The sequence below is a fragment of the Mobula birostris genome, chromosome 19, assembly GCF_030028105.1.
Source record: "Mobula birostris isolate sMobBir1 chromosome 19, sMobBir1.hap1, whole genome shotgun sequence".
In the NCBI taxonomy this organism is placed as follows: Eukaryota; Metazoa; Chordata; class Chondrichthyes; order Myliobatiformes; family Myliobatidae; genus Mobula; species Mobula birostris.
In genome coordinates, this window is record NC_092388.1 from 61,347,683 (window position 1) to 61,371,092 (window position 23,410).

The 23,410-nt window shown below is 43.0% G+C and overlaps 1 protein-coding gene across 1 annotated transcript in view; it reads right to left on the bottom strand.

The window, feature by feature from the left end:
• Nucleotides 1-12,022: 12,022 nt before the first annotated feature.
• The window catches only part of myo10 (myosin X), a 292,275-nt gene continuing 280,887 nt past the window's right edge, over nucleotides 12,023-23,410 (bottom strand). Inside the window, exons 36-41 of the mRNA XM_072283726.1 lie at nucleotides 22,998-23,202; nucleotides 18,986-19,122; nucleotides 18,042-18,153; nucleotides 16,649-17,104; nucleotides 15,378-15,569; nucleotides 12,023-13,239 (exon numbers count right to left, since the gene is read on the bottom strand). Of these exons, the coding sequence (XP_072139827.1) occupies nucleotides 13,153-13,239; nucleotides 15,378-15,569; nucleotides 16,649-17,104; nucleotides 18,042-18,153; nucleotides 18,986-19,122; nucleotides 22,998-23,202 (1,189 nt within the window). The 3' untranslated portion in view covers nucleotides 12,023-13,152. The remainder of the gene's footprint in view (nucleotides 13,240-15,377; nucleotides 15,570-16,648; nucleotides 17,105-18,041; nucleotides 18,154-18,985; nucleotides 19,123-22,997; nucleotides 23,203-23,410) is intronic.

Consider the following 23,410-nt stretch of genomic DNA (forward strand, 5'->3'; position numbering starts at 1 on the left):
GCTCAACATCCAGCATTTTTAAATTACTTTCTGCAGCTGACATGTAAACTACACTTCCATAATCCAATGTAGCCCTCATTAGAGCTTGATAAATATTTAATAGCGATATCCTGCTCGCACCGGCAAGACCCCTCAATAAGTTATTTATTTTTTTACATTTGTTTGTAATTTTCTCAATTTGCTTTTTCCATGCAAGTTTCTCGTCAAATAACAAACCAAGGAACCAAATTACCTTTACCTGCTCTCATTTTTGTTCATATAATTTTACGGAAACTGGTTTGTGACTTCTTGAGAAGCATATCACTTGCGACTTACTTGTAGACAATTTGAAACCCCATTTATTTGCCCATTACTCGACTTTATTTATTACATCTTGCATTCTCCTTTGTATATAAATTAAATTTCTTCCCCTCACCCATAAAGCCCCGTCATCTGCATATAAGGATTTCCAAACGTTATGTTCAACTTGCACAAATATGTCATTTATCACTATGGAAAATAGTAATGGACTGCAGACACTACCTTGTGGTGTTCCATTTTCAACCAAATATGTCCTGGAGTACTCTGTTTCCACCTTGACTTGAATTGTTCAACCAAAAAGAAAGTCTAGAACCCAATTATATAATTTTCCTTCCACCCCTAGTTCTTTCAATTTAATTAACACTCCCTCTTTCCAGAGCATATCATACGCCTTTTCTATGTCAAAAAATACCGCCAGGACCATTTCTTTATTTGCTTGAGCCTTCCTAATTTCAGATTCCAAGCTAAGTATTGAATCTACTGTGGTTCTTCCTTTGCGAAAACCGCTTTGGTAGGGAGAAATAAGATTTTTTTTCTAGAAAGTATGATAGGCTTACATACTTATTCATTCCATAAGTTTACCTAGCTGTGAAGTTAGCGCAATTGGTCTATAATTTGTTGGGTCTGATAAATCTTTACCAGGTTTTAATACTGGAACAATAACAGAATGTTTCCATGCAGTTGATAGTTTACCTACTTCCTATATTTTATTAAACAGTCTCTGTAGAACTAGAAGTGCACTTCTTGATAAGTGCTTCAACATTATATCCCATACCTGATCCTTCCCTGGAGAAGTTGGCCGCACATTCATAATGGCTCTTTCTATTTCTGAAATGCTAATAGGTGTATCCAGCATTTCTTCTGATGTTGCTCTTCTGTCCGTAATTCCTGAATTTTGCTTAAGCCTCTCCTCCCTTTGCTGTCTAGCCTCGCCCGTCAAATTCTCCGAGCTATGTACGCTTACAAAAGTCTTTGCCAATATTGCTGCTTTTTCTACATTGTTAATTGCCATTTTGTCCTTACTTTTTAGCACAGCAATCTCTTTACTACTACTTATACCATTCATTTTCCTTATCATGCCCCATATTTTGGACAGTCGAGTTTCTCTTCCAATTTTGTTACAATACTGTCTCCAAAATGCTTGCTTTGCTTGTCTGATTGTTTTCCGAACTTCTGCTTGTGCTTTTATGTTGTATTAATGTTTCTACCGAATATTGTCTTTTTAACATTTTAAATGCTTTATTTCTTGCTTTTATAGTTCTACTACTTTCACAATTCCACCATGGAACATTTTTCCTCTTTCCTGTACCTTTACTTTTCGGAATTGTTTCTTCTGCCGAATTTATAATTCCTGTGACCGATTTATCATTCATTTCTTCTATATCTGATATATTTTCATCTAAAATCTTTGTGCATCTTACTTCACTTCTTTTTTGAAATATCTCCCACTCTGCCTTATTTAGTTTCCACCTTGACATTTTAGATCCTACATTTTGTTCTATTTTAACCTGAATCCTTCTGAGTAAGGGATAGTGATCACTTCCTACTGTAGTTTGTTTCATTACCTTCCAAGTACTGATTCCTGCTAATTCTCTACTTACAGATGTTAAGTCTATTGTAGTTTCTGTGTTTTGGGAAATATTATATCTCATACCTTCTCCATTATTTATATATACCAGTTTTTCATCATCTAGAAATTCTTCTATCACTAATCTGTTTTCATCCATATTTTTACATCCCCATAGTGTACTGTGTCCATTGAAATCTCCACACCATGTTATTTTCCCTTGCATCCTACCACCCAATATGTTTAATGTATCTTTGCTTAGTCTTCTACCACGCTTTCTCTGCCTATCCATATTTTGATTATTATTGATTCATACTTCTGCCCTATGTTGACTATATTATACCTCATCCCACTGGCTATAACTATTGCTACTCCTCCACCATTGCCATTGCTTCTATCCCTCCTAATTGCTGTACATCCTTGTAAAACAAAATCTAATTGTTTTCTCAACATGTTTCTTGTATACATAGAATCCGAGGTTTTTCCTTAAATTCTGATACATATTTCTTAAATTCTTGACTATTTGCAATAAGGCTCCTTGCAATCCATTGCAAAATATATTTTGCCATTAAGATCCCGCCTCCCCTGCCTGTGATCTGTTTGATCCTCCATTCAGCGTTTTTTTCAACTGCTTCCCAACTAAGCCCTGTAATACCAAGATATTTTTCTGCAGACTTGACTATAGTTTTAATTTTTTTCTGTTCCTTTGTCTGTTTGCACTGAACAGTTAATTACATCTACCATAAACAGTACGAAATCTCCTTTTCATTAGAAAGGAGTAGCTTTCTCCTTTTCAGCGAAACCTTTCACTGCCTCAGCGTAACTAATCCCTTGAGTTACCTTAACATATTGTATCTCAGTTGCCTTCTTGCTAATAATGCACCCTCAATACGCTGCACTGTGTTCCTCGCCACAATTGCAACATTTCAGCCTAGCTCCTGCCTCACACTTCCCGTATTCATGTTCTCCAGCGCATCTCCCACATCTTTGTTTCCCTCTGCAGACTGCCGCAATATGCCGGAATTTCTGACATTTAAAGCATCTTAAAGGTGGTGGTATATATATTCTGACCTCATAACACATATACCCTAAATAAGCTTTAGTCGGCAATCTCTCTTCATCAAAATTAATCATCACCGATAAACTATCACACTTTTTTACGTCTCTTGTAACATTCAAATGTTTGGTCTCAATAATCTATGCTCCTTTTATGTTCTGTTTAATCTCATCCATAGTAATTTTTGATGGTATCCCTGAAATAACTCCTCTAGTCCACTTTCTATTGTCCAGTATTGAGCATTGTACTTTTTTGCCGTCTATTTTATTTAATCCTATCACTTTGCCTTGCTGAGCGCTATCCTGACGTATCACTAATAACGATCCATTTCGTAATACCTTGGTTCTTTTGCCTTCGCCTATAAGTTTGTTGATTACCTTCGTCAAATAAATCGGGTTCCAATCCCCGAAAGATGCCCCGTCTTCGCTCAGTTTTATAATTGCTTTAATCTCATCTTCTTTCCATTCTTTTGCTATCCTTTCTCAATCATCCCCTGACCCCTCAGAATTTGACTGCTCATACCTCTGTTTTCTTTTCTTACTCTTTACACTCCATTCCTCTTTCCCGCCATCTTCCATCTCTAACTCACTTCCCGAATTGTCACTTCCTCCTGCCATCCTCCATCCATTCACAGTCTAATTGTTTAGCCAACCACCTCCGTCCTCCGAAAACCCAGCAAAAATCCAAAGCAAAACACTGCAGTCGTCTCTCCAACACTCCAGGCTCTAGCACTATCCACTCCCACTCCCACTCCCACTCCCACTCCCACCACGCCTGGGACAAGTTTTGAGGAGTCAGGGTATTTATAAAGCTTTGAAATTTGCATCACTTGGCCTTTCCTAACGATGATTGTGAACAAGCCATAGCCCTAACAAGCTAATTAAGGTCTGAGACCTTGCTAAAAGTTATCTAAGAGCTCAAATCTCTTGGGGTGCCCAAACTTTTGCATGGTGCTCCTTTCAGAACAAAAATAATACACTAATCTTGGTTAAAATATTGAAAAAAAAATTTCATCTTTAACTTTATGACTTTTGGAGATCAATTCATCTTCTACTCACTTAACTATTCACAGTAACAGAAATTTTGAATGGGGTGCCTGAACGTTTGCATGCCACTGTAGGTGGAGGGGCAGACAGCGTTGTGGAAAAGGGAGTCTGCAGAAGGACTTAGACAAATTAAGAGAACGGGCAAAGAAGTGGCAAATGGAATACAGTTATGTACTTTGGTAGAAGGAATAAAGGCATAGACACAGAACAAATTCAGAAATTATGGGTGCAAAGGGACTTTGGTGTTCTTGTGCAGGATTCTCTGAGGGTTAATTTTCAGGTTGAGGTGGTGGCAAGGAAGGCAATTCATTTTGAGAGGATTAGAATATTAAAAACATGGATGTCACAATGATCAGACCACAGTTGGAGTACTGTGAGCAGTTTTGGGCCCCTTATCTAAGGAAAGCTGTGCTGGTACTGGGGGGCATTCAGAACAGGTTCACAAGAATGAATTTGGAAATGAAAGGGTTAACACATGAGGAGCATTTGATGGCTCTGGGATATACTCGCTGGAGTTTAGAAGAGTGAGAGGACATCTCATTGAAACCTATCAAACATCGAAAGTCCTAGATAGAGTGGATGTGAAAAGGATGTTTTGTATAGTAGGGGAGTCTAGGACGAGGGGGCACAGTCTCAGAATAGGGAGACATCCTTTTAGAACAGAGATGAGGAGAAATTTCTTTAACCAAAGGGCGGTGAACCTGTGGAGATCAGATCATTAGGTGTACTTAAAGTGGTGGTTGATAGGTTCTTGATTAATCAAGGTGTCAAAGATTACAGGGGTGGGGGGGGAGGGAGGCAGCAGAATGGGTTGAGAGGGAGGGTAAATCAGCCATGATGGACCAAATGGCCTAATTTTACTCCTCTATCTTTTGGACGTATGGACAAGTGTGAAACATACCTAGCCCTACCAGCACCTTGTCTCTGAAAAGAATAGAGAATGTACTCTGTGGATAAGACACAACTAACACTGTTAGAGTGAGACTGGAGAGTGGGATGTTTTCCACTTTTTTCCCTGTCAAAGAGCCTGTCACCAGTTGACACCTCTTCATCTGAAGTTCTGGGTAGTGATTTGCATATATTTTGATTATTGTTTGGACTGTCCAAGTGAAATCAATACTATTTTAAGGATTTCTCAGACTGCAGACACACCCCACAAATGGCAACTGTTGGGAGAAGCACAGTCTGGTTGTTCGTTGCAAAATGTGAAGGGTTTTTACACAGCCTCCATTTGTAAGAACAGATGTCACAGTAACCAGATGAAAGGTTAAACAAAGGAATCAATCCTGAGTCAGAGTTCCTACCTTCTTAGGCGTCGGTGACACGGTGACTAGAATATCTCTGGATGGACATACAATGTGGAGTCTGTTACCCTTCACTAGACTCAGAACTCTACCAACACTGGAGGGATAAGCTCCCAGCAGAAGCGTTTTTTTTTTTTGGCGTGTGCCTCTGTGCGTGTGAGTCTGTGCATGTGCATCTGCATGTGCGTGCGTCTGTGATGATAGATTTTTCATGGTTCTTTTTTTACAAGGTGCGGAGCAAGAGAGAGAGAGACTGTGTGGCACGCCCGGGAACCTCTGCTCCCGCACCGATGTCGTTGAGCCACCAGCCGGCCACAGGTGGATGGTTGATCTGGATAGACTGGATATAGAGAGGATGTTTCCACAGAGTCTAGGATCCAAGGGCATAGCTTCTGAATAAAGGGATGTCCCTTTAGAAGTGAGATGAGGAATTTCTTCAACTAGAGGATGGTGAATCTGTGAATTGTTGCTACAGAGGGCAGTGGAGGTCAAGTCATAGGATAGATTTATGGTAGATAATGATAGGTACCTGATTGGCAAGGGGGTTAAGAGTTATGGGGAGAAAGCACAAGACATAGGAGCAGAATTAGGCCTTTTGGTCCATTGACTCTGCTCTGCCATTCAATCATGGTCGATCCTTTTCTCCCCCTCCTCAGCCCCACTCCCCAGCCTTCTCCCCATAACCTTTGATGCTATGTCCAATGAAGAACCTATCAATCTCTGCCTTAAATACACCCAACAACCTGGCCTCCCATAACTGCCTGTGGTAACAAATTCACCACCCTCTGGCTAAAGAAATGTCTCTGCATCTCTGTTTTAAATGGAATCCCCTCTATCCTGAGGCTGTGCCCTCTTGTGCTATACTCCCCCACTGTGGGAAACATCCTTTCCACACTTACCCTTTCAAGGTCTTTTAACATTCAAAAGGTTTCAATGAGATCCCCCCTCGTCTTCTAAATTCCAGCAAGTACAGACCTAGAGCCATTAAATGTTCCTCATATGATAACCCTGTGAACTCCTCTGGACCCTCTCCAATGCCAGCATATTTTCTCTTAGATGAGGAGCTCAAAACTGCACACAATACTCAAGGTGTGGCCTCACCAGTGTCTTATAAAGCCTCAGCAACACACCTCTTGTATTCTAGACCTCTTGACCCCCTTGCCAACCAATGACCATACTCTCTACCCAGGCCAACCCTCCAGCTGTAAGGTTGGCAATGGTCTGAGTTCAGGGTTGAAAAAGAATAAGCCATGGCAGAGCAGGTGTGATGGGCAGAGATGCCTAACTCCACTCATACATCTTGTGATCTTATGATTCTTTGGTGATTGTGGTGGTGGGAGAAGTTCTTCACAAGGGTGGTGGCAGGTAGTGAGGATGCAAGGACAGGCTGCTGAATTCGAATCAAAATCCCTTTCCACACCAGAAACAGACACACAGCCTTTGACCTCTCCCTGAACGGTGGAGGGAACCAAAGGGCTCTGCCTGCTTCCATCTCTCATTCCCATTGAGATTGTTCCTACTGGACAGCAGGCTAGCTGAGCAACAGCATCATAACTGGCGGGTGTTGGGTGGTGTTCTCTATCCTGCAACAGTGGCTGAGATCTTGGTCCTGTTGGCTCCATGAGTGTTGGCAGGCAGTTGTCCACCACATCCTTTCCAGTAAAGCTATGTGGGTCCCCCTACCCTTTGATACCCTACTCAGAATCAAAAGCTTCCTGGGCACTGGCGTTTATAGAAAGCTTGCAATTGAGCTCTTTTCCCCCACACTTTTCCTGGAGGCAGCCCACACCAGCCAGTAACTCAGTACGTGCAGGTCTGGGCTCCAGCTAACTTCTGTCATTAGCCGAATGCCAATGTCTGAGCAGGGGCTGAGCCCTGCCTTCTTCAGTTTCTGCCAGTTGATCAGCAGGTGAAGTGAAGGTGAGGTTTCTTGGGTAACAAACTAAAGTGCAAACACTGCATGAAGAGATCTCGTTTTCACTGGCTGTTGGTGAGGGTGGGAAGACAGTTACATAGAACACAATGTAATCTTCAATACTCTCCTTTCCATTGTTGGTCTCTGGTTGTATATACACTGTGGGCAAGTAATAAGAAGAAATGGTTATAGACATTGCTGATGGGTGAGTGTTGGAAAAGAACCATTTGCATGTGCTTGCTCCCAGCTGAAATTAATTAGAATTAATTGTAAACACAAAATAATCTGCAGATGCTGTAAAAGATCAAAGCAACACTCTTAGTACGCTGGATGAACTCAGCAGGTTGGGCAGCATCAGTCAGAAACGATGAGCCGACGTTTCGGGCCAGAACCCCTTCATCAGGACTGAAGAATGAAAGATGGGGAAGGATTTGAAGAATGCTTGTAGCTTCAGTTGAAAGACCAGTAATTTGAAAGACAAAGGGGTGGGAGAGGGGAAGCATTGACATCATAGCCTTGAAAACAATGGGTAGTAGAAGAAGGAGGCGGAACCATGAGGGCACTGGGGGAGGGGGCAGAGTGAAATAGGGTTAGAGGAAGGGAGGGGGGAGGGAATTACCGGAAATTGGAGAATTCTATGTTCATACCAAGGGTCTGGAGACTACCTAGACGGTATTTGAGGTGTTGCTCCTCCAACCTGAGTTTAGCCTCATCATGGCAGTAGAGGAGGCCATGTATGGACATATCTGAATGGGAATGGGAAGCAGAGTTGAAGTGGGTGGCTACTGGGAGATCCTGTCTGTTGTGGCGGATGGAGTGGAGGTGCTCGACGAAGCGGTCCCCCAATCTGCGTCGGGTTTCACCGATGTAGAGGAGGTCGCACCAGGAGCACCGGATGCAATAGATGACCCCAACAGACTCAGAAGTGAAGTGTTGTCTCATCTGGAAGGACTGTTTGGGGCTCTGAATGGTTGCGAGAGATGAGGTGTAGGGACAGGTGTAGCACTTACGCTTACAGGGATAAGTGCCGGGTGGGAGATCAGTGGGAAGGACGTGTGGATAAGGGAGTCGCAGAGGGAACAATCCCTGTGGAAAGCGGAGAGGGGTGGAGAGGGAAAGATGTGCTTAGTGGTGGGGTCCTGTTGAAGGTGGTGGAAGTTGCGGAGGATAATGTGCTGGATCCGGAGGCTGGTGGGGTGGTAGGTGAGGACAAGGGGAACTCTGTCCCTGTTGTGGTGGTGGGAGGATGGGGTGAGGGCCGAAGTGCGGGAAATGGAGGAGATGTGGGTGAGGGCATCATTGATCACCGTAGAAGGGAAACCACGATCCTTAAAGAAAGAGGACATTTGAGATGTCCTGGAACGGAAAGCCTCATCCTGGGAGCAGATGCGGCAGAGACAGAGGAACTGGGAATAGGGAATGGCATTTTTGCATGTGGCAGGGTGGGAAGAGGTATAGTCGAGGTAGTTATGAGAGTCAGTGAGCTTGTAGAAGATGTCAGTGGACAGTCTGTCTCCAGAGATGGAGACTGAGACATCGAGAAAGGGGAGAGAAGTGTCTGAGATAGAGTAAGTGAATTTGAGGGCTGGGTGGAAGTTTGAGGTAAAGTTGATGAAATTGACAAGCTCAGCATGGGTGCAGGAAGCAGCACCAATGTAATCGTCAATGTAGCGAAGGAAAAGTTGGGCAGCAGTACCAGAATAGGTCTGGAGTACAGACTGTTCCACATAACCAACGAAGAGGCAGGCATAGCTGGGTCCTATGCGAGTTCCCGGTGTGGCCTCCTCTACATTGGTGAAACCCAACACAGATTGGGGGACCGCTTCGTCGAGCATTTCCACTCCGTCCGCCACAACAGACAGGATCTCCCAGTAGCCACCCACTTCAACTCTGCTTCCCATTCCGATATGTCCATACATGGCCTCCTCTACTGCCATGATGAGGCTAAACTCAGGTTGGAGGAGCAACACCTCATATACCGTCTAGGTAGTCTCCAGCCCCTTGGTATGAACATAAAATTCTCCAACTTCCGGCAATTCCCTCCCCTTCCCTTCCTCTAACCCTATTTCACTCTACCCCTCCCCCAGCTTCCTCATGGTTCCGCCTCCTTCTTCTACTACCCATTGTTTTCAGGGCTAGGATGTCAATGCTTCCCCTCCCCCACTCCTTTGTCTTTCAAATTACTGGTCTTTCAACTGAAACTACAAGCATTCTTCAAATCCTTCCCCATCTTTCATTCTTCAGTCCTGACGAAGGGTTCTGGCCCGAAACGTCAACTCATCGTTTCTGACTGATGCTGCCCGACCTGCTGAGTTCATTCAGCATACTGAAAGTGTTGCTTAGAATTAATTGACAAGGTTGAATGTTGAACTGATGTTTCCCCTGACTGGGTTATCTAGAACCAGGGGTCACAGATTCAAAATAAGGATTGGTCATTTGGGACAGAAGAAAAAGAATTTCTTCACCCAGTCATGAAACTTTGGAATTCTTTTCCCAAGAGAACAGTGAAGACCCAACTGCTGAGTTTATTCCAACACAGCAAGATTGACTTAAGATATAAAAATCCTTCTATTAGGTTAATGCAGAAATGATACTGAGGTACTCTGCTGAACAATGGTACAGGTACAAGGGCAGACTAGAGCCATAGAGCAATGATTAGATAGAGGCCATTCAGCCCAACTAGTCCATGCTAATAGCAGTGCACACTCAGGTAATCCTAATTTTATGCATTCAGTACGTTTGTCTCCAAGACCCACTTGCTCTGTGTATCTATCCAAGTGCTTCTTAAATGTATATACTATTGTATCCACCTCAACCACTTCCTCTAGCAGCTTATTCTTTGCATTCACCACTCTCTGAATGAAAACATTACCCTCAGGTCTCTTAAAATCTCCCCCCCCCCCACCCTAAACCTATGCCCCCTAGTTTTGAATTCCTGTACCCTGGGGAAAAGGCTGTTACCATCCACCTTATCTATGCCACTCGTAACTTTAAACAGCTTTCTAAGGTTACTCCTTCATTTCAAGGAATAAGGTCCAAGCCTGGCCAAACTACCCCTGTAACTCAAGCCTTCTAGTCCAAGCAAGAACCACATAAATCTTCTCTGCATTCTTTCCAGTTTAACCATGTCTTTCCATAACAGGGTGTCTGAAACAGTATGCAGTGCTCTACAGAGCAGCCTCATCAATGACTTGTTCCTACTCCTATCCCTGGATTTTGAACATATTCTGGTTCTGGGACCAGGAATTCAGGGCACCTGGCCTTCTACCTTATCCAATCACATGCACAGTCCTCTGCACCATTGACAAGATCTACAGGATGTGCTGCCACAAGACAGCATCTTTCATCAATACCCTCCACTATCTGGGTCATATTCTCTTCTCACTGCTACTGCCAGGAAGTTCATACAAAGCTTAGGGTCCCACACCACCACCTTCAGAACTAACCATTTTCCAATGACCATCAGGTTCTTGAAATGACCTGCACGACCCTAATTCCACCTTGGCAATGAAGTGCCATAGCCACCATTTGCTCTACCATGGACAGGTCCCTCATTGTGCTTTGATTTGCATTGATGTCTTGACTATCTTGTATAATTTATGTTCTGTGTGTTTTCTGAACCTACCTGCCTGTAAGCAAGTTTTACTGTTCCAGTACTTGTGCACATGATAATTAAACTTGACTTGTCTGGCACTTCAGTGGACCTGGAGGAAGTCCCTGGGTACTGAACACAATCTACCCTCTCTCCTGCTCCATTCATGAATTTCATGTGTTAGTAACATGGTAGGGTGGAGGGGTGGAAAGAGGTAGAAATTGGAGCCATTTTCCTTGGCATTGCCATCTCAGTGTAGAGCATCCTTCACAAGCAAGCATCTACCTCTTGGTAGATATTCCTGCTCAAAGAACCAGGAATTAATTGAGGAAAACCCTTTTTTCTTAACTTGATACAGAGTTAAGAGTCACTTTCAGATATAGTTGAAAGAGAACTTGCATGAATGTAGGGAAACAGCAGGGAAGTGGAACTAACTGGTGCAGAAGGACCTTCATTCACAATCAGCCATTTTACTATCCTGGGAACGCAACCCAGTTCTAGATTGGAAGAACAGCAGAGTTTTGCTTAATTGGACTGAGAACACCAAATGCTTCTAAACACAGGTTGCTGCTGTGTATGGAGGATAGCCTGGAGATACGGTAACTAATTCAAGAAGCAAATATTACATGGGCCTTTATTGCAAAGGGGATTGAGTATGAAAGTCTTGCTGCGACTAAACATAACATTGGGCAAACTGCATCTGTGGTATTGCATACAGTTTTGGTCTCCTTTGCAGTTTCTGAGAAGCTCCAATAAATTAATTGAAGGGGTTGACTTAGACTGTAAGATATAGGAGCGGATTTGGGTTTCTTGTTTTGTAGCTGCCTATAAGTAGACAAATCTCAAGGTTATATAATTTATACATAGATTGAACTTTGGCCCATTGAGTCTGCCTCACCATTCAATCATTTTTAACCCCATTTTCCTTCCTTACACCCATAACCTCTAATCACCTTACCAATCAAGAACTTTTCAATCTCTGCCTTAAATGCAACCAGACTTAGAAAGAAAGATTGAGTAGATTGGGCATAGCCACTGGTACTTAGGAGGAGGAGGAGGATGGCAGATCTTAACATAGAAGCATCATGGGGGACAAGACTAGACTGATGTTGAGAGGATGTTTCCCTCAGCAGGACACCTAGCACAAGTGGGCATTGCTTCATCATAAAGGTCTTTGGCTTGAAACACTGACTCTCTGCAAATGTTGCCTGAAGTACTGAATATTTCAAACATTTTCTGCTTTTATTTCAGATTTCAAGCATCAACAGTGTTTTGCTTCTTGCTAATACATTGTTAATAGAACAGGTCTTTCTTTACATGTTGCAAAAACTATAATGGCAAACATTTCCTAGATTTATCATTTATACACTTTATATTTAACTTAAGCATACAAAATTGCTTGTAACTGTATAAATACTTTATTTATGTTAGCTACAACATCTGAGAAAATAGAAGGCTTAGCAAGCTACTACAGGTGGAACGTGCTGCAGTATGACTTTAGCCCAGAGATTTGTAAAGATCAAATTAAGAAAGTTACATACTTTTGGATTTAGTCAGGAACAAATGCTTGATTAAAAGTAATAGTTTAGATCAAACTGCTAACTAACTTTGTTGCTAACAAAATGTACATACATAAACACACACACTGTATACAACATTGCACATTCAAGTTCCCTTCACAAAAGAAATGCTATGAAAAATGTGTTTCAATAATGGTGAGTGTGACTGTCGGCTTTGGGTGTGGCTGCCTGCAGCACCCCATTTAATCACCACCATTACTCTCAGGACAAAGTATTGTCTTAGTGCAGAAGAGCAGCTAACACTTAGCTAGAAGTTGCTCCAGGTGCCAACTCTATTCTTTAACTCAGAGTGAGAACCAGATTGCCTTTCTCCCCACGGCAAAGATATAGAGAAGCTTTGTAGCTTTCACTTCAGCAGGTTAATATTTAAAGCTGTCGTTCCCTCCAACCCAGATTTCCTCATTCAAGCACTCATGGTTTAAAGCAGTCTTTGTATCTAAGTCATTGTTCAGAGTAAGATCACTTTTAAAACTGTAAGGCACGTTCTCTGCTTGAAGGCAGTGTGTGTTAAGGCAATAAGGGATATGAGCTGATTAAGGTCAGGAGTCCTGAGGAGCAATGTCAAAAATATGATACTCTTTTTGGAGCAGAAAGGTTCTTGTTGAAAATCCCAGTATTTCTCAGGAGAGCATGCTTGCTGAGCTTGGAGAGCTTTACTTTATCCTGCATCACCAATATGGCTTGTATCAAGCACCTCGGAATGGAAAAAAAAGTCTGCAAACGTAGTATGTGAAGACAATTCATAGAAGGAACATCATTGGCAGAATTGATCTTGTGGTGGCCTGATGGTGCTAGCTGCTTGCCGAATACGAAGAACTGTAGCGCTTTTTCACAATCATGCTGATATAAGCTTTCATAAGCTTGGCAAGATCCACCACCTGTACAATAAAATACAACAGTTATAAACCTTCTGAAGACATTGGTTATACAGTACAGTACAGAACTGGTACATTAACTACCTACAAAATTATTTCAAGGTTCTATTTAGTTAATGGTAGTGAAGAAGGTTATCTAATATCACAATGGTGTCTTGATCAACTGAGTCAGTGGGCCAAGGAATAGCAGATGGAATTTAATTCTGACAAACGCAAGACGTTGCCTTTTGCTAGGACAAACCAGTGCAGGACCTACACAAGTGGTAGGGCCTTGGAAAGTAAAATTGAACTTCTTATAGGCCATCCCTACTTTTACAATAATCTGTGACTATAATATTAATAAGTGCCGTCTTACAGGAGAAGTTCAAGTTCAGATTTAATTATCATTCAACCATGCATGCATACCAATGAACACAGCCAAAGAAAAGCACTCCTGTAGGGCCAAGGTACAAAACACAGTATCAACAGTCATACGCAGCACAAGCTAAATATAGCACATATAAGATAGGAGTAAACATACAGTCACACAAAAAAATATACATAGCCCAAATTACTGAATGACATGTCCTATAAAATGGTGGTGCTTGGGTGTGATCAGCAAGAACAACCTCTCATCAGTCTGCAGACAAATGCACACATGCAATCCAGTTTGTCTTCCATTGAGCAATGGTGGGCAGTACTGATGGGAGAGGCCAGCCCCCAATCCAGCATGGATGCCATGCCACACTGCCTCTGGTGCCTCTGCTCCTGAATGGCTGCGACAGACAAGCCTGAGGCATGAGGCCTAGTCCTCGTCACAACCAAGGCCATGCAGCTCCCTCGCCATCAGTCTCGCCAATGAATCAGACGCGCAGTATTTTACATTAGCAATATCCAACAGGGTCTTGTAATCACAAGACAATCATTCACCGTTAGACTGCATGCCACCTTTGTGCACCAAAACCTGTGCCTTTCTGTTTCAGGCAGCAATATGGTCTGCAGGTTCACACACACACTGAAAGTACCTTAATTATAATGTCAAATAGTATTGGATGAAGATGAAAATGTGGAAGTCTGTAGATGCAGGTAATGTTTGAAGAGAACTAGTGCTTAATTCCTATTTTTTTTTAATCCATGTTTTGGAATGTGCTTAAGGCCAGTATTTGTTGCACTTGAGGGAGTGGTGGTGAGCAGCCTTCTAGATGTGCTGCAAACTTCGTGGTGAAAGTGCTGTTGGGAAGGGAGTTCCAATATTTTCACCAAGTAATAAGGAAAGTCTAGTGATACATTCCCATAGCAGAATGGTGCACAACTTGGAATGGAACCTGCTGGTGATAGTGTTCCATTTATTTTCTTGTTGGAAGAAAGTGATGGGTAATGGGAGGTACTGGGCAGTTAACAGCAGTGGTAGGTGATGCACGCTGGGAACACCATACACAAGTGGTCCAGGAAATGAATGTTTAAACTGGAACCAGTCTAGCAGCCTGCTTTGCCACTGATGGAGTCAAGCTTCAGGAATTTAATAGAACATCCAGGTCAGTGGATAACTATCTACTGTGCTTCAGACTTGTGATTTGTGGATAATGGAAAGGTTTTAGGAGTGTCAGGAGGTGAATCTCTTTCTGTAGAGTACCCAGGTTTTACATTGCTGCCACCTTTGGAAGCCTAGCTTACCTCTTAATGTTGAAACAAAACTAGAAATTTGTGTTTTCACACTTCATTTTGACAAAATAAAATGTCTGAAGGATCTTGATCAAAATACTACAGACTTGACTCCCTATATTTTACCTGCCTAAACTTTTAATTTTAGTGTTTATAATTCCGAAGTTTAGATTAGTACTCCATTTGACCAGGCATAGTGACTGGATACAAACAAATTCTTCCTTCATACCAATAATGAATGGAGCCTATTGTGTCTGAGTCAGCTCTTTGAAAAAAATCTTTCCAATTTGGCCTACACTTCAATCCTTCTACCATTGCCCTCCAAATTAATTCTCATCAATTACACAACTAACTGAATTCAGAAAACTTCCACTGAATCAAGTTCTGTCATCTTTTTTGATCATGTTTCAAAACTTAGTAACTCTCTCTATGGAGAGAAAATTATGTTTCCTGTACAATGACAATTTGATTCATTCACACTGAAAAACTTTTTACTTTACCTCGGTTGTGTCAAATAACAATTCCCTCTCTTCGACCACAAATTTATACGTGGTTGGGTTTGGAGCTCCAAATGACCGGATACTTTCATATGGGAACGTCTCCAGTGGTCTGGCCTCTCCTCGCTTGTAAACAGAGACAGATTCAGCACTAACACCGAGCCAGAGTTCTTGAGGAAAACCACCTTCTTTGCACTGTAAAAAATTAACATAATATCCATTTACTTTCTCATAAATTTCAGGAAAGGAAGCATTTTTTTTTTAAAGAACTGGAAAATATCAAACAAGAATACTTCAAGATGCATTTATAAATTCTGTATTTTGCTACAAAATAACTGTTTTCCAGACTTCTTTCCCGTTTCCCAGATGTAACACTCAGGTCTGAGAAACTTACAAGCAATAGATAACTGTCACAAAATAAATTTTAACATGCTAGAGGACTCCTTATACAGTACCATTGACTTGAATTTATTTAATCAATTTCATCCTTATCCGCAATTTGTTTTGCTATAACCAAGAAAGCACACCAGCACATTCCTCAGAGGAATTTTGGAATGTCCTGATGACCCTCACTAATTTTTATTGATGCACCATAGGAAGCTTCCTATCCAAATGCACCACAGCTTGGTATGCAAATACTCTAGCCAAGGCCACAAGAAATTGCAGTGACTTGTGGCTGAAGTTTAGGCCATCACAAAAGAAAACAGCCTCCCTTCTGTGGAACACACACACAATGCTGGAGGGACTCATCAGGTCAGGCGGCATCTATGGAAGTGAACAAACAGTTGCTGTTTCAGGCCGTGACTGAGACCCTTCTGTGGACTCTCAACATTTCCCACTGTCTTGGGGAAGTAGTAAGAAAGATCAAAGACCCCCAAATGAAAGATCATTTTCTCTTCTCTCTCCACCCAATCACCAACCCCCCCCCAAAAAAAAATGGGTCAGAAGACATTAAAGCTTGAAAACACACATTTTCTATCTGCCAAAATATGACTATTTAGATGGACCTCATGTAAAATGAAATGAATTATTGATCTCACAATCTACCTTGTCATGAGCCTTGCACATTTTTGTCTACCTGCACTGCATTATCACTGCAACTATAAAACTAGATTGTATTGTTATTGCTCTTCCCTTTATACTATCTTGACCTGTTTGTTTGGAAATTACCTGCATGGATGGCATGCAAAACTATATGTCGGTACGTGTGACAATAATAACAAATCACTTGAACCACTTGTTATATTTCAACACATGGAGTAGTTTGTACTCACTTCCACATCAAAGAGTGTTGAGCCATATCCTGGCCACTCTTTTATTAAAGCCATGTACTTGAACATCGCCTGCTCTTGCGAGATTCCATGCATCTTTCTCCACTTATCAATAATATTGGTCCTGACTGATGAAATCTCCTCCTTAACCCACATGTCCATCATCTGTTCATCCTCTGACTTCATTCGACTGATGGAGCCTCCTCGGAAGCTCCGCCTCAAAGTTCCCTCCAGGAAGCTGGATCGTTTCTTGTCATTCCGATCTGCAGAAGGAGCAAAGCTTCTGGTTGATTGTGTGATTCGCGCTTTTAGCCTCTTCATCGGAAACACCTCTTCCATTTCTGGCAGTGTAGCATGCGTGGAGTAATCCCCCTGCATGAACTGAAGTCTCAAAGCTGCCAAATACTGCAAGGTTTCTTCAGGGGCAGGATAGTGACCGTGGATAACTGCTTCATGAGCCTAGTAGTCAAAATAAACAAAATAAATTGTTACTGATAAAATTATCATCTCATGTTTTCATTCCTGATGAAAATTTATGGATTTGAAAATTCCATAGTTCTTCACATTCGAGAAGTCTCTCAGCAGATTCATAAAACACACAAACGGGCTCTTTGGCCCATTGAGTACCAACCAACCTGCAAACATTCATTCACACACACAAAACCCCATTTTACTCTCCCTACAGGTTCTGCTATTCACTTACAGACTAGGTGCAATCTAGAGCAGCCAAATAATCTACCAGCCTCCACATGTTTGGGATGTGGTGGGGAAAGGGGGTGATAGTGAACTGGAGCACCTGGGGACCCAACAATCATAGAGCATTTGTGAGAACTCCACACATCAGCACTGCAGTCAAATTTGAACTCACGTCACTACAGCCTTGAGGCAATGGCTATACTCATTACAGCACGGTACTGCTTCCTGTCTCCTGGCATTATTCATGGATGGTTTAAGCTTCAGTGGGAATATGGCAGGTGATTATATAAATCAGAAAGCAGCATCAATTAACCCAATTTCATCAAGTTCCTGGCCTTAATAAAAAGCTACGGCTGTGTTTATTTCTGTACATAACTATGCTCACTCATCAGTATGCACATTTTTAGAAAGTGCACTGAAGCAACAGCGAATTAAATAATAATCTTCCTTAGATGAGAAACTATCTAATCCCCCAAAAATGGCAGTGATCCAGAGGAGTGACTTGTGCAACGTGGGAGAGGTTAAAATCCTTGCCTTTCTATCTGGTGCTCTTACTCACATTCAGAATCTCTAAGAGTCACGTTCAATGGTTACCTGCCATACAATCACAGCTGATTGCAACATTGGAGAAATGTGTCACTTGAAGAAGCAACTCTTTGTTTTTCTTACTTTACCAGATTAAGGCTTCCTTTGGCCATACCTGTTCAAACATGAAGGCAAATTCCACACTATCTTTTGGTATGCTCTCAGTGTCAAGGAAACAGTAGAGCTTGAAGTAGAATTTCCACGAATCTCCCGAAGTGGCAGCAGCTCTGGAGAGCGGAAGAAAACGACTGTAATTAGTCAACAATCCGGCAGGTAACTGCACTCAAGCTGTAAGTGATTACACCTACCACTTGTTATGATGAAGACACAAGACTATTGATGCTGGAGGAATTCAGCCAGTCAAAAGACTCCACCTTCAGTTCTTCGAGCAGAATGTTTGTCACACTCGTTAGGGTGCTGAATAAGCTTATCAGATCACCTGATGAACACTCTGCAAGTGACCTTTTTTCTTAAATTTTTGAAGCTGTCAGACATCCAAGAGTGCCAGCCAGCCCGGTTTATACTTGACAATTATTTTAGTACAGTTACACAGTACATGGGTACTGCTACGTAGCTCCAGCATGGTCACACAACTCAACTGAAAATTGAGCGTCTTCCCACCCCGGGATTAGAACTCACTGGCACAATGTGCTCCCACCTTCCAACCCCCTTGCAGTTCGTTACCTCAGGTGTTCCACCTGTTACAACACAAGGAGGAGACTCACTGAACAGCAGGAATGCCCGAAAGCCCCTCCCTATTTCTGCCACAAGACAAGGCAAGTCAGATCTATCAAATAAGTGCCTTTACAGCACTGTGGACTAAGAGGAGTAGAACTGCATCTCCCAAGATTTGCAAAACTCTCAGTAAATCAAGCCAATGCTCCAAATCTCTCCACTATTGGCAATCTTCAATCCTTCCCTACCCTGCCATCTTTCACTGCTCAAAAATTACTCCAACCAACCACACTGTATTTATTTTACCCAATTAAAATAATAGATGCCTTATTTATTAGTTAGGAGATACTGCACACACGGATTACCTGAGGGAGTAGTACTTACTTTTCAAATTTTGCCAAAACATCAGCTACAACTGTTTTGCCTTCAATTGCCTTCGCAGTAGTACCCTTGTGTTCAAAGAGAGCAAACAGATTTCTACTGTGCTCTATGGCCAATCCACGGATCAGCTTCTCAACAACCTGAAGAAAAGAAAAACAAAACTATTTGCATTTTTCCCCTTTAAAACTGTTATTCTGTATTTTATACTTTTACTTTAAAGAAACCATCTTAGTCCTTATTGCCAGGAGTAATGGACTTGAGATTTCCCAGAGATGAAACTTCATTATTATTTACCATCAGGAAACAGAATCTCGCACCCCCAATCCCACCCCTTACTACCCAGCAACACACATCAAAGTTGCTGGTGAACGCAGCAGGCCAGGCAGCATCTCTAGGAAGAGGTACAGTCGACGTTTCGGGCTGAGACCCTTCGTCAGGACTAACTGAAAGAAGAGCTAGTAAGAGATTTGAAAGTGGGAGGGGGAGGGGGAGATCCGAAATAATAGGAGAAGACAGGAGGGGGAGGGATGGAGCCAAGAGCTGGACAGTTGATTGGCAAAAGGGATATGAGAGGATCATGGGACAGGAGGCCCAGGGAGAAGGAAAGGTGGGGGGGGGGTGGAACCCAGAGGATGGACAGGGGGTATGGTGAGAGGGACAGAGGGTGAAAAAGGAGAGAGAGATAAAAGAATATGTGTATATAAATAAATAATGGGTGGGGTATGAGGGGGAGGTGGGGTATTAGCGGAAGTTTGAGAAGTCAATGTTCATGCCATCAGGTTGGAGGCTACCCAGATGGAATATAAGGTGTTGTTCCTCCAACCTGAGTGTGGCTTAATCTTTACAGTAGAGGAGGCCATGGATAGACATATCAGAATGGGAATGGGACGTGGAATTAAAATGTGTGGCCACTGGGAGATCCTGCTTTCTCTGGCGGACAGAACTTGTTGACTTCATTAACTCTGCCTCCAACTTTCACCCTGCCCTCAAGTTTACCTGGTCCATTTCCAACACCTCCCTCCCCTTTCTAGATCTTTCTGTCTCTATCTTTGGAGACAGTTTATCTACTGATGTCTACTATAAACCTACTGACTCTCACAGCTACCTGGACTATTCCTCTTCTTACTCTGTCTCTTGCAAAACTGCCATCCCCTTCTCGCAATTCCTCCGTCTCCGCCGCACCTGCTCTCAGGATGAGGCTTTTCATTCCAGGATGAGGGAGATGTCCTCCTTTTTTAAAGAAAGGGGCTTCCCTTCCTCCACCATCAACTCTGCTCTCAAAAGCATCTCCCCCATTTCACGCACATGTGCTCTCACTCCATCCTTCCACCATCCCAGTAGGAATAGGGTTCCCCTTGTCCTCACCTACCACCTCACCAGCCTCCATGTCCATATAATTCTCCGTAACTTCCGCCACCTCCAACGGGATCCCACCACTAAGCACATCTTTCCCTCCTCGCCCCCCCCCCCCCCATCCCTTCCCACCGATCTCCCTCCTGGCACTTATCGTTGTAAGCGGAACAAGTGCTACACATGCCCTTACACTTCCTCCCTCACCACCATTCACGGCCCCAGACAGTCCTTCCAGGTGAGGCGACACTTCACCTGTGAGTCAGCTGGGGTGATATACTGCATCTGGTGCTCCCGATGTGGCCTTCTATATATTGGCGAGACCCGACGCAGACTGGGAGATTGTTTCGCTGAACATCTACGCTCTGTCCGCCAGAGAAAGCAGGATCTCCCATTGGCCACACATTTTAATTCCACGTCCCATTCTCGTTCTGATATGTCTATCCATGGCCTCCTCTACTGTAAAGATGAAGCCACACTCAGGTCGGAGGAACAACACCTTATATTCCGTCTGGGTAGCCTCCAAACTGATGGCATGAACATTGACTTCTCAAACTTCTGCTAATGCCCCACCTCCCCCTCATACCCCATCTGTTATTTATTTATATACACACGTTCTTTTTCTGTCTCTCCTTTTTCACCCTCTGACTATAGCCCTTGCCCATCCTCTGGGCTTCCCCCCGCCCTTTTCTTTCTCCCTGGGCCTCCTGTCCCATGATCCTCTCATATCCCTTTTGCCAATCAACTGTCCAGCTCTTGGCTCCATTCCTCCCCCTCCTGTCTTCTCCTATCATTTCGGTTCTCCCCTTGCCCCTCCCACTTTCAAATCTCTTACTAGCTCTTCCTTCAGTTAGTCCTGATGAAGGGTCTTGGCCCGAAACGTCGACTGTACCTCTTCCTAGAGTTGCTGCCTGGCCTGCTGCGTTCACCAGCAATTTTGATGTGTGTTGCTTGAAATTCCAGCATCTGCAGATTTCCTCGTGTTTGCCTTACTGCCCAGGGACTGATACAAAATATACACAAGGGACAGACCCTTCTCTCTCTAATACCAAGACATGGACAGAAGTGACAAAGACAAGTTGAGGAGATAGAACATAGAACAGTATAGCACAATACAGGCCCTTCGGCCCACAAAGAAAGGGGCTTACCTTCCTCCACCATCAACTCTGCTCTCAAAAGCATCTCCCCCATTTCACGCACATCTGCTCTCACTCCATCCTCCCACCACTCCAGTAGGAATAGGGTTCCCCTTGTCCTCACCTACCACCTCACCAGCCTCCATGTCCAACATATAATTCTCCGTAACTTCCGCCACCTCCAACGGGATCCCACCACTAAGCACATCTTTCCCTCTCCCCCCCCCCCCCCCCGGCTTTCCACAGGGACCCTTAAACCCTGCCTCCCATATAAGCCCCCACCGACCTTAAATTCCTCCATATACATGTCTAGTAGTCTCTTAAATTTCACGAGTGTATCTGCCTCCACCACTGACTCAGGCAGTGCATTCCACAGACCAACCACTCTCTGAGTAAAAAACCTTCCTCTAATATCCCCCTTGAACTTCCCACCCCTTACTTTAAAGCCATGTCCTCTTGTATTGAGCAGTGGTGCCCTGGGGAAGAGGTGCTGGCTGTCCACTCTATCTATTCCTCTTAATATCTTGTTACCTCTATCATGTCTCCTCTCATCCTCCTTCTCTCCAGAGAGTAAAGCCCTAGCTCCCTTAATCTCTGATCATAATCCATACTCTCTAAACCAGACAGCATTCTGGTAAATCTCCTCTGTACCCTTTCCAATGCTTCCACATCCTTCCTATAGTGAGGTGACCAGAACTGGACACAGTACTCCAAGTGTGGCCTAACCAGAGTTTTATGGAGCTGCATCATTACATCGCGACTCTTAAACTCTATCCCTCGACTTACGAAAGCTAACATCCCATAAGCTTTCTTAACTACCCTATCTACCTGTGAGGCAACTTCCAGGGATATGTGGACATGTATCCCCAGATCCCTCTGCTCCTCCACACTACCGAGTATCCTGCCATTTACTTTGTACTCTGCCTTGGAATTTGTCCTCCCAAAGTATACCACCTCACACTTCTCCAGGTTGAACTCCATCTGCCACTTCTCAGCCCACTTCTGCAATGTCTCTCTGCAATCTTTGACAATCCTCTACACTATCCACAACTCCACCAACCTTTGTGTCGTCTGCAAACTTGCCAACCCACCCTTCTACCCCCCACATCCAGGTCGTTAATAAAAATCACGAAAAGTAGAGGTCCCAGAACAGATCCTTGTGGGACACCACTAGTCACAATCCTTCAATCTGAATGTACTCCCTCCACCACCACCCTCTGCTTTCTGCAGGCAAACCAATTCTGAATCCACCTGGCCAAACTTCTTTGGATCCCATGCCTTCTGACTTTTTGAATAGCCTTACCGTGTAGGTATGTACAGATGTAGGTAAGAGACAGGTTTACTACTTTCTACCTCTGGATATATAGACAAGAGATTTTCAAAGAGGCACTACTACAAAAAAATTGTTCATAGAGTTCCCATTGCATTAATTTGTGCTAAAGTTTATTGATTTTCCAATCCATTTAACATCATGTGCGATCCACATGCAAAGTGACACTGACCAGTTTTCTTCCATCATGAATCCTTACCTCCCCAGCAGTTGTATGGGAATTAATTGTGATTTTACAGGAACCTCCTCCGTGGCAGTAAACCGTTGTCGTCATTTCTTGCCTGTTGATCAAGGCTGTTATTTCTTCTCGAGATGGCACGTACTCCCTAGTTTTCGTTTTCTTCAGTGATTCATATATAAATATTGCATATTTCTCCAATTCCCCTGTAAACTGGTCTCGTATCCTAGACACAGAAATAGATAGCAGTTGTTGGAATCATGCAGATCACATTATGGAGGTGAACTATGAAGAAACCCATATTTTGGATACATTAAAATATCCAAATCAGATTCTGAGCTTTTATAATTAAAAACCAAAATAAGAATTTAAACGAATTTGATGATAATATGATTAACACAGCTCACTAGTTACACAGTCATTATTGGGGTAAG